The sequence below is a fragment of the Trichoplusia ni genome, chromosome 13, assembly GCF_003590095.1.
Source record: "Trichoplusia ni isolate ovarian cell line Hi5 chromosome 13, tn1, whole genome shotgun sequence".
Lineage (NCBI taxonomy): Eukaryota > Metazoa > Arthropoda > Insecta > Lepidoptera > Noctuidae > Trichoplusia > Trichoplusia ni.
In genome coordinates this window covers 10,306,465-10,318,529 of record NC_039490.1, presented here as the reverse complement: position 1 = coordinate 10,318,529, position 12,065 = coordinate 10,306,465, and the positions used below count along the sequence as shown (strand labels likewise).

The 12,065-nt window shown below is 34.3% G+C and overlaps 1 protein-coding gene across 1 annotated transcript in view; it reads left to right on the top strand.

Moving 5' to 3' along the window:
* The window catches only part of LOC113499807 (aspartate--tRNA ligase, cytoplasmic-like), a 21,309-nt gene extending 9,244 nt beyond the window's left edge, over nt 1–12,065 (top strand). The window contains 6 exon segments of the mRNA XM_026880339.1: nt 392–454; nt 457–545; nt 767–878; nt 1,474–1,533; nt 1,826–1,951; nt 11,935–12,065. Coding sequence (XP_026736140.1) covers nt 392–454; nt 457–545; nt 767–878; nt 1,474–1,533; nt 1,826–1,929 — 428 coding nt within the window. The 3' untranslated portion in view covers nt 1,930–1,951; nt 11,935–12,065.

Below are 12,065 nucleotides of genomic sequence, written 5' to 3'. Positions count from 1 at the left end.
CAGGCACTTTTAAAACGTTACAGTAATGAATCTAGGTGCACAATTCTAAAATGTTATTCCTATAGAGAAGTACCGACAAGAAACTCAATAAGTTACTCTTAGAAACTGCACAAATAGCCCAGTGGTCACACTGGTCACCACGCCAAACCCACTGTGCGCGTCGTGTCGCGGGTTCGATCCCCGCGTAGATTAAGTATTTGTGTGTTCCGCGAATGCTTATCCTGAGTCTGGGTGTCTTTGTGCATGTGACTTGAATGTTTGTGAAACCCAAGAGACAAGGATTAAATTCCTTAGTGCGGGAGTCGTTTTTTTTTAAGAAGAAAAAACTCTGTAACGGATTCTTATTTAAATACTTATATATACTCTATCTTCTATATATTTTATTCTCCAGGAGTAACAGTCGGCGAGGAGGATGACCTGTCGACTCCTGACGAGAAGTTGCTGGGCAGGCTGGTGAGGCCAAGTACGACACCGACTTCTATATCCTGGACAAGTACCCACTGGCGGTGCGGCCCTTCTACACCATGCCCGACCCCAACAACCCGGTGAGATGCTTGGACAATAGTTATATCTATACTATATCTATACTCTATACTAATATATAAAGCTGAAGAGTTTGTTTGTTTGTTATAACGCACTAATCGCGTAAAAAATACGGTTTATCACAAGTCCCATGACGGAATTACTAAATGCAAAATACTGAATCCCGTACAAAAAAAATGTTTCGGAGTTTACAATAATATTATTTATTTTTATATATTTACAGAAAGTATCGAATTCCTACGACATGTTTATGCGAGGCGAGGAGATATTGAGCGGCGCCCAGCGGATACACGACCCTGAGTTCCTCACAGAGAGAGCCAAACACCATGGGATTGGTGAGAAAACATTACTGGTTATTGTGTGTGCGTGTCGCGGGTTCGATCCCCGCGTAGGACAAGCATTTGTGTGATCACGAATGCTTGTCCTGAGTCTGGGTGTCTTTGTGCATGTGACTTGAATGTTTGTGAAACAACCGCGACACAAGGATTAAAGTCCTTACTGCGGGAGTCGTTTTTTTTTAAAGATTTTTTAGAATTAGATTAATAACTAATTCCTTTCCATAGACTTCCTCTGATAGATTGCTCTATGTTATTGTCTAAATTACTGATTCAGATTTGTTTTCGGACTTTATCTAAGTTTAAGTAAGTTACCAGTTAATTAAACAACGGGTTAAATTTTAATTCCACATTCTAAAACTAAAGGTGGGGTGGATACTTGACAAATTGTGTGTAATAGGGTACCTAATATTCATGCAAATTTTTTGCTGGGTGTGAATTAATGTAACCTTGAATATCTATTTTGACTAGACTGTTAATATGTTACTTGTAACTTGTCTGTTGTCTTGGCGTGCGAGTCTTTTTTGAGACCGACCAATAGTTTATGTATCGTTAACTTGCTTTTTAACGCACGAAACCATTTCTTTATTCACAGATGTCAGCAAAATAGCCGCGTACATCGAATCTTTCAGACTGGGTTGCCCTCCACACGCAGGTAATAATTGATTCTTTTTAGATTTAGTGTAGTCGTCTCTCCGTCTATGACCAGGCTGCATCTCAAGAACAGTGATAGTTAAACAGTTGCAAATTTCTATACATGAAAGCTGTTATGACAAATAATAAAAATGAGGTTAAGTAACGATCTCTACGGCGACACATTGGTTGGGTGATTTTTGTCCCTCGTTGCTCGCAAGTCTTACTCGCACTTTACGATTTTTACTATTCTCCTTTGTGTTTTTTCAGTAATTATATATTTTTCATTATAATACCTTGTTGTATATTCCCAGGCGGCGGGATAGGCATGGAGCGTGTAGTGATGCTGTACCTGGGTCTAGACAACATCCGCAAGACGTCCATGTTCCCGCGAGACCCCAAACGCGTCACGCCCTGATCATGTACCGACAGACGTGTAGATACTTATCATAATAAATGTAATCTGTTTGTATTGGAGTGTTTCATTTATTTGGGGGGTGGTAAGTTAAGTGTGAGGAACTCCTCAGAGAAGGAGGGGGAATCCCTTATAATGAATGTAAGAAAAAATAGGGTTGTTTGTGAGTTTTAGAAAGTAAGAGAAAATAATAATAGGGATTTTTTTTGTATGTTCAAAAAGAGCCTTATTTGATGATGGCGAGGGAGCCCCTATTGATATCTGCTTACTCAGGGGACTATTCTCGTAGTTTTTGATCTTATATGATACTATAGATCAGTCGATGATTTTTTCACATTAAAAATCTAAAATGTATTTGTCGAACCCGCAATCCAACATTTACCGTCTTTTCGGATAGGAAATTATCACATGACTCCTACCGCTTTGAGTTAAGCGGAAGGGAGTGTCAGACTTCTACTGACTAAAACCCGGCCTATTCCTTCCTATGGCCTTCGTATATCGGGGTCACGGTAACCCTTTCAGAGTCCTGCTGTCAGGACTTACCTTCATGGATTGCGGGTTCGCGATAGACTTACAATGACGCTAATAACTGCAAGCACAGCCTAAACGAGAACTGGGCAGAGTTGAATAAAATAAAAACAGATTAAAAATTATGAATTTGAATTATATTTTATTACAATATATAGTAAAGTATGTCCAATTTTCATTATTATCACACATCTAGCGCGTCGCATCACATTTTTACAAGTCACCAAGTTACCACAAAGTGAGGGTAGGTACAGATAACTTCGAAACTACCCTCAGTTTGCAATAACAATCCACACATCTCAACATGATTTTCAAACACCATTAAAATCAAAATCGCTTAAAAATAACTTAAGTATCTATTTACTTACATTTGCGTTATATAATATTGTTTAGTCATTTCTTAATATTTGTTCAAGAATTGCTTTTTCACCTGAATTTCTTTCGATCTTTCTTCTCAGGGTAGTCAGATAGAAAATGTCGACTTCAGCGATCTCAAGAAAGACATGTAAAACTTATGATACGCATGAATTTATAAACACGATGTACGATTATGCTTTAAACAAAATAGTGGCTTTAAAATGTGAAATAATATTTTTTGAGTTTGTTGTCGAAAGTTGTTCAAATTGTAATTTAAGTAGGTTTTAGTAGAAGGCACTAGTTTTAATATAATCGTAAAATTTAAGTACAGAGTAAGTACGTTCTTTGTTCAATTAAAAATAATTTGCGTTTTTTTTTTAATCAAATTTTAAGTTAGGCCCAGTTCAGCACCAAAAATAAAGCACTGTTCTTGATGATAATTAATAATAAGTACATAACCAGCAAACATTGAAATCTTATAAACAAATGGGATATATGATTTGGACAATAATTAATAGACTTTCAAAGCAATTCATGAACAAATATTAATAAAAACACACGCTTTAATGGTCCATATTAATTCAAATAAGTTAGCCTCAATTATAACGTCACTAAGGACATCGATAAATACCGATATCGATAACTAGTGCTGCACCAAATCGATGTAATGAAACGATAGCTAGTGTTGTACCCAAATCGGTATTTATCGACTCGATAAACTCGGCAGCACATCACAAAATCGACAAAAGCAACTTATTTATTTAAAAAATATCAATGTAACAGATTTTTATATAGAAAAACGAAATGCATTTAGAACATTTTTTTAAATTAGGTTTGTGTCCTAGTTTATTTTATGAATTTCAGTTTATTTCCGCTTTTGGTTTAAATACAAAAAAATGTTTGAAGCAATACAATATTGTTAGCGTCTAGGAATCGTTCTATTTACATGAATATAAAAACGTTTATTTGTTTCCGAAACAAATTAACATTTGATTTTTACACTTGAATACCGACTCCACATGTTGGCCCAATATTCAAATAGTAAACCCAATATTGGTGGCAATATTGACAATTTGCGATTCAAAAATTCTGCAAGACCTTTTGCAATTGGCAGCAATCATTGCACGTTATTCGACATCAATTGCCTTTCTGAAATATATGTAACACCACTAAATTTTTTAAACTTTTTATAACATTTTCACTTTTTAATATTGAATCTTGGAACAAAGATTTGCATTTTGCCAACATCTGGAGTCAGATAAAATTACATTTATAAGTTCAGTATAGGAACAGAATTGTTGTTTCGTGTCTTGACTAATTAGTTATTAATTTATTGTCAAAACAAGAATTAATTATTATAGAATATTGTTTGCTCACCTTTCACCATTTATAGAAAAAGTGAAGTTACAAAATCTATTTTTCGTCAATTGTACCGTAATAATTAATAATAACTAAATTAGTTATGAACGGTTTGGACTATAGCATATCGCGAATTTTGCAAACATATAGATAGCCTCTTAATTCGATATCTTGATGAAGCCACACGTTGCAACTCGTCTTAAATGTCGTTTTCGAATGTACAATGAGGCTAACTGAAAAACTAGTTAGACAACCTCCGTGGTCGTGGCGTACGCACCGCTTTCCAGGTGTCGCTAGCTCTGAGGTCCCGGGTTCAATCCCCGGTCGGGACAATGTAAAAATTCACATTTCTACATTGTTTTGGGTCTGGGTGTTTGTGGTACCTTCGTTATATCTGAATTCCATAACACAAGTGCTTTAGCAACTTACTTTGGGTTCAGAACAATGTATGTGATGTTGTTCGCATATATAATATATATATCAGTCTCGGCGCGAGCGCTCTGCGTGCGGACGTGTTATTATTATTTCGGAAATTGTGTAACAGTAAAAAAAAAAAAAAAGTTAAAAAATGGTGCAGTGCAAAAAATGTAAACTGTTTTTGTCATTGGCTAAGGAAGAAGTAATTAAGTGTAAAGGGACTTGTGAATCTGTATATCATAAGAAATGTGTGAGAAGTTTAAAGCAGTTTTTGCAATCAGAGATATGCGATGAGTGTCAGAAATGTAGCTCCAAAGTATACCTGCAGGCGCCTACCATTGATATAGATCCTGAGAAGATTACCGTCGAAAAACTGTTAATAGATATGAACAAGAAGCTGGAGATTATCTATAATCTAGAGAAAAACTTGACGATCTCACGGATACTGTAGATTTTTATGCCGAACAATACCAGCAAATGCTGGAATTCAAAAAGACTGCAGAAAATAAAATAAAGGCTATAGAACAACGGAATGTATATCTTGAAAAGTGCAATGCGGCTCTAGAAGAAAGGGTAGTTAGCTTGGAGAAGAAAGAAAAAGAAAAAAGCATAGAAATAGCGTGCCTGGAGAAAAATAAAGAAGACGAAAACATACAAGACATAGTCAAGGACGTTGCCGCAAAGTTAAGTTTGAATCCAGAAGATATAGAAAGTGTTGAGAGGATGAGCTCACCAACTACACCAAAATCGGGGGTAGATCGACCTCGCCCGGTTGTGGTGAAGCTGCGGTCGAAACAGGCTCGCGACCAGTGGTTGCAAAAACGAAAATATCGCATCACGAATGGAGACTTATATGGCAACAACAATAACAACAGAATTTACATAAATGAAGACTTAACTAAGGCCACGAGATTGTTATTTTGGGAGACCAGAAACCAATTAAAACACCTATATAAGTACATATGGACACAAAACTCCAACATACTTGTTAAGAAGAGCGAGAACGAAAAGATTATTCGTATTAAATCAGAAAACGACATAAAACAGCTATGCGACAATAACAAAAATGTCCTTGAACATTTCTAGGAACTTGACGACAACGAAACACTCTGCGCACACTACGTGATTTCCAAAATTATAAAATTCGATACTTTAAACTTGGATACAACCGATATTGAATATAATAGATATGATGATATTAATACTTGGTCTAAACAATTCTCAAATAAATATATTAACATAATACACCTGAACATAAGATCTATGCGAAAACAATTTAACCAATTGCTTGTCTTATTAAGTCATTGTATAGTCAACAGAACAATAAGTGTCATAGTTCTTACAGAAGTGAACATAAAAAGTGAAGAAGTTTCATTGTATAAAATTCCGGGATATATAGTATTTCCTAACACCAGGGAGGCAAGAAGAGGAGGTGGGATACTGGTGTATGTAAGAGAAGACTTGACTTTTACTACAGTAATGCCACAAATAGCACTAAAAGCAACAGAATTGACATATGGAAAACTTACAAATGGGAACAGAACTACACACATAATGGCTATATACCGACCACCAAACAAAAACAAGCTAATATTCATTGCGGAATTGGAAGCCATACTGAAACAAATTCCATTTTCAGAAGAATTATTATTAATGGGAGATGTCAACATTAATATAAGTCAACATACAGACACGAGTCTAAATGCTTATAAAATCATGTTGTGTGAAAGCGGCCTGCAAAGTGCAATACCTACGACCGAGGCGTCGCGCGAAGCGATCGTGGACGGCCGGCTGAATTCCTCGAATATTGACCATGTGTGCGTGCGCGCGGGCCGCGGCCGGCCGCTCGATGCGCGCGCGCACTTGCTAACTTGTACCCTATCCGATCACTATATGGTTGGAATTAGCTTGGCAAAAATCGGTGAGGTATCCAATAATAATTTTAAAATACAAACAATTTTAAACGAAAAAATGGTTCGCGCTAGTTTAGAAGCAGTTGATTGGTCAGAATTATTGCAAATTAATTGTCCTAATTTAATGTATGAAAAACTACACAAGATTTTTGATGAAACATACAATACATGTAAAATAGAAATAATAAAAAAGGAAAAGAGAATTACGCAACCTTGGGTAGATAGTGAACTCAAAAAAAAGTTAGAATATAGGGATTTGCTTTTCAGGGCTTGGAAATCTTCACCGAATAACATGAATAATAGATTAATATATACAAGATACAGAAATAAAGTAAATAAATTAATAGACATCGCTAAAAATAGATACAGACAGCTTGAGATAAAGAATTGTAATAAGAATTCTAGAAAAATATGGTCTAATATAAATAAATGGATAGGTAACCCTAAAACTAGCTTAGATAGTGTTATTTTAAAATACTTAGGGCCAACAAATACTGTTTATAATATATGTAATAAGTTCTCTCAAACCTTCACTGGAGAAATATTAAAAATTAAGCATAATTGCAATAACAATTTTCTAGATAGGAGCTCATATGTGAAGCCAATTAATATGTCTTTTTATTTTAGAAAGGTAGATGCAAGCACTATAGAAAAATATATAAATAAACTAGATTTTAATAAAGCACCTGGAATAGATAGAATTAGAGTACAGGATATTAAACAAGTCAAAAAACAAATAAGCCCAGTATTAGCGAAATTTATAAACATGTGTGTAGATAAAGGAATGTACCCGGATATTTTAAAGAAATCTATCATACGTCCTATATATAAACAGGGGAGCCACATAGACTATGGCAACTATAGGCCAGTCGCGATATTATCTGTATTAAATAAAATAACAGAAAAAGTAATTGTTAATGAAATAAGTAGTTACTTAGAACAAAATAATATAATATCAGAAGCACAGCACGGGTTCCGGCGCGGACGCAGCACCGCCACCGCGCTCACGCAGTTCACAGACTACGTCAACAACAGTCTCAACGAGGGTAAGTTTGTTGCTGCTCTGTTTATTGATTATAAAAAGGCCTTCGACACTCTGGACCACGAGGTGCTGCTACGAGCAATGGATGAATGTGGCATCAGAGGCCCCGTCAGCAGGTGGTTCAAGTGTTATCTGGAGAATAGGACTATCCGCACCTCGATAGACGGAACCACAGGAGAAGAGGTAAGCGTGAGTCTCGGTGTGCCGACCGGCTCCGTGTACGGCCCCGTTGGCTATATTATGCATGTCAATAGTGTCACTAACGTAATAAAGCATTGTAAGATGTTCATGTACGCGGATGACATGTGTTTAATGTATTCGTCCAATAACACAAGAGATGCACAAATGCATATACAGGAAGATTTTGAAAATATCATTAAATGGGCACATGATAACGGCATAATAATTAATTTCGCTAAGACAAAGGTAATGTACATCAGTTCCCCGTATAGTCACTACAATAAACAAGGTAAGTTAAGTATACCTATCTACGGACATACTTACGAATGTCTGCACCACAACAAAATAGGATGCCAGTGCGTAGCTATAGACGTAGTAGATAAATTCCGGTACCTAGGTTTGACAGTGGATAGTGAACTTAACTGGAAACTTCACGTTAATGAGGTATGCAATAGACTGCAATCAATCCTAAGCAAATTCTTTCATTTGAGTAGCTTTGTGAATAGAAAAGTTTTATATGTAGTATACTATGCACTCGTCGACTCAATAATTAGTTATGGACTAAGTAGTTATGGCCTCACGTTCAAAACGCAATTAGATCGCATTAAACAGTTACAAATAAGAATAATTAAATATTTAGTTAGGAAAAAAGTTAAACTAAAGTGCAAACAAAACTACGACGAATTATTTAAAATATGTAAAATACTACCAGTGCATGCAAAAGTAGATTACCTTATAGCATTAGAACAATGTAAGCTAAATATGTACAAAAATCCAATAGCACATAATTATCGCACTAGGCGGGTTGAACAGGGTAAATATGTAATACCATCTGTAAGAAATTATTATGGTAAAAGAACGAGGAAATATATAACTCCTGTAATATTTAATAAACTAGACTTTATAAGAAATATGTCCAAAGAAGTAAGCAAAGTAACTATTAAGAAAAGACTAAAAGAAGTATTAATATTATAAATAAACATAGGAGTAAGAACAGATCTCATTACAATTGTTAACCAAATAGAAATTTCAATAAGAATTAGTTGTAATAAATAATGGTAGATATAAACAGGTTGATGTTCCTAGAATATAAATTTAATTTTTATATTGTAATAGTTGCAAGATAAAGTATATATAATGTGATTATTGTTTATATATAAGAATAATAAATGCAACTACACTCATTGTAAACTATAAAAACACAATAAAGAAAAATGTATAATAAAGAGCGCTATTATCGCCAACAAACTGCTTTGCAGTTTGGCGATTTTTTATGTAATTTCCTATTTTCTATTTTTTAATAAATAAATAAATAAATATAAATATAAATATATCTGCTTATAGTTCTGTAGTATAGTTTTTTACAATAATCTTTTCGTGTACATAATAATTATTACGGTACAATTGTATATTTCAAATCTAATTAAAGCACATAGGATAGCTTCGGTTACAAATGTCATATTTATATATTTACAGTAGAAAATATAAATTCAAATGTACGGAATGACATTCCTCTTCGACAAGTGACGTGACTTTGACTTGTCTATTCAATACATTTGAGTGATTCGTCAGCGTCAGCGAGAGGAGTAATGTGACTCGTCTACAGAACTTGCTTTATGACAGTCATATTAAATTTGATTCTTATTAACATTAACACAGAGTCGTAATTTGACTGACAATAAGTATAAAATTATTCAATCCATAAAACGGCTGCTTTTTATGGAAATTATATTCGTTAATGTTTCCCAAAGTTTAGTTGAGGTAAGTAACTACAAATTGCATTTGATAGAATTCTTGTTTCTAATGTATGGGGCGTAGCAACACATTCTAAAGTAATATTGTCATCTCTTTGACTGTTACTTAAAGAAGTTTTTAGATTTTCAAGACTTGTTCAATTTCTGTCCCAGCAAGATTTTCTAGTACAATTTGAGGATGCTTATTAGAATCAAATAAGAATAGAAAACTCTGTAATGATTTATTTAAAGTCACAGTAGTTGTCATTTCTTTCTTTAATCGTCACTAAATCTTTCATAACGGAATTATTTGCAAAATGTTTTATAATTATTGTCAGTCAAAGAAATTTTTCCATATGTGTCATACAATTTTTAAATCAACAATTATTACGAAGTTTCATATCTTCATATATTTTTATTGATATGGTATCTTATGCAACAATTTTAACCGACAGCAGAAAAGAAGATTCTGTTTTTGGAATCGGTTTTCAAATACACATATTTTTAAGGATGTGGCCAAATGGCTATAACATAGGTAAAATAAAAAAACGACGGAAAACATTCAAATCATTGCGCTTGACAATTTTATTTCAAGTTCTTTCAATATACCATATTCAATTTATTTCTTACATTTTACATAATTCTTGTTTAAGTAACCATTTTTACATTGAATATACATTATTACCAAGTTCTAAAGATCTAATTATATGTATTTAGTCGTTATTTAATCAGCTGATCTTATTTTTGATTGGCCGAGCACAAAACTCAAAATTCAAAATTTATTCAGACATCTACCAATTTCTTTAATATTCAGTCATTCAGAAACTCAACGCATGATATCTCAACACGGAAGGGAAAAATAAAAACGCAAAGGAAAATTTTGTTTTAAAACTATACTATACATATATTATATTTAATAAGTACATACTAAATAAAGACCTAAATTGACCACATCCTATAGTATATTTTAAAGTGACAATCTACATACATTTATTAATAAAAAATTAAATATTCGAGCAACAAATTGAATATGTAGTATTGTTATCACAATTCTTTCATTTATAAGTACATAATTATATATTTTAGAGAAATTACATTTTTACATACATTTTAATTGTCTATTCACAAAATTATTGAAGAAAGAATTTGTTTGAAGTTTTTTACAGTCAATGTTATTTTGAGAACTAAAATATAGGAAAATGGATAATAATGCTTTTTTGAAGCATTGTTAAGGTATTTGGTATCACTAATGATCAAATTTTGGTTTAAATGGCCTGTTGGTCTAGTGGTTAGTGACCCTGACTGCTATAGAGGTCGTGGGTTCGATCCCCACCCAGGACAAATGTTTGTTGATGAGCATGATCATTTGTTCCGTGTCTGGGTGTCATCAAATACAAAAATATATCAAAACGGACAGGTAGTTTCAAAGATTGGCGCAACACAAATAAACACTCTTTCTGTTAAGTACTATTGAATGAAAATTGTCTTAGTGATACCATTTACCATACAAATACGGCGAAAACTAGCACCAAATAAGTAAACTACAAGATTCACACACGAATTACATTTTTGAAGAATATCTCAATTTTTCTCTCTCGTATCAACTGTACAAGGCTGTGTTAGCCCCTACGCATAGTTTAACTTATAACAACACTTAGGAATCAAGCCAGTCCTTGGCACTGTACATTATCCTCAGCGGATCATTTCACATTTTGCACGGATCACGGATTTTGGTCACATTAGCACGGATTTTTGTCATCAGCACGGATTTTGTCACTTCAACACGTTAACCGAATAAGTTCTTGAGGTCCTGCTCGTAGAGAGCAATGACCAGCATTATGCCAATGCCAGTCGCGAGCCCCATCAGTTGTAGCACGCACTGGCAGAATGTGCCCTCTTTGCTGTGCGATGTACTTAGTTCTGGCATCTAGAATGTGAAAGATGACATTAGTAGGTTGTTTTCAAAGTAAATAAGAATATTTGGTAAAGTGAACATTTTTTGGGATCGGGGCTGAAACTGGTGGCGAAACAAGGCTCAGCTAGAGTAAAACTTGTTTTTCTCGATTCTGCCCTTCTTCTGATGATGTCAAACTACATTCATATGAATATTGATAGAGTCTAAGATATATATTTTATCATATTAGTAAGTTTGATGTTAAGAATCTTTCAGACTGGGATGTCCTCCACACGCAGGTAATAATTGATTCTTTTTAGATTTAGTGTAGTCGTCTCTCCGTCTATGACCAGGCTGCATCTCAAGAACAGTGATAGTTAAACAGTTGCAAATTTCTATATATGAAAGCTGTTATGACAAATAATAAAAAATGAGGTTAAGTAACGATATCTACGGCGACACATTTGTTGGGTGATTTTTACGATTTTTACTATTCTCCTTCGTGTTCTTTCAGTAATCATATATTTTTCATTATAATACCTTGTTGTGTATTCCCAGGCGGCGGTATAGGCATGGAGCGTGTAGTGATGCTGTACCTGGGTCTAGACAACATCCGCAAGACGTCCATGTTCCCGCGAGACCCCAAACGCGTCACGCCCTGATCATGTACCGACAGACGTGTACATACTTATCATAATAAATGTAATCTGTTTGTA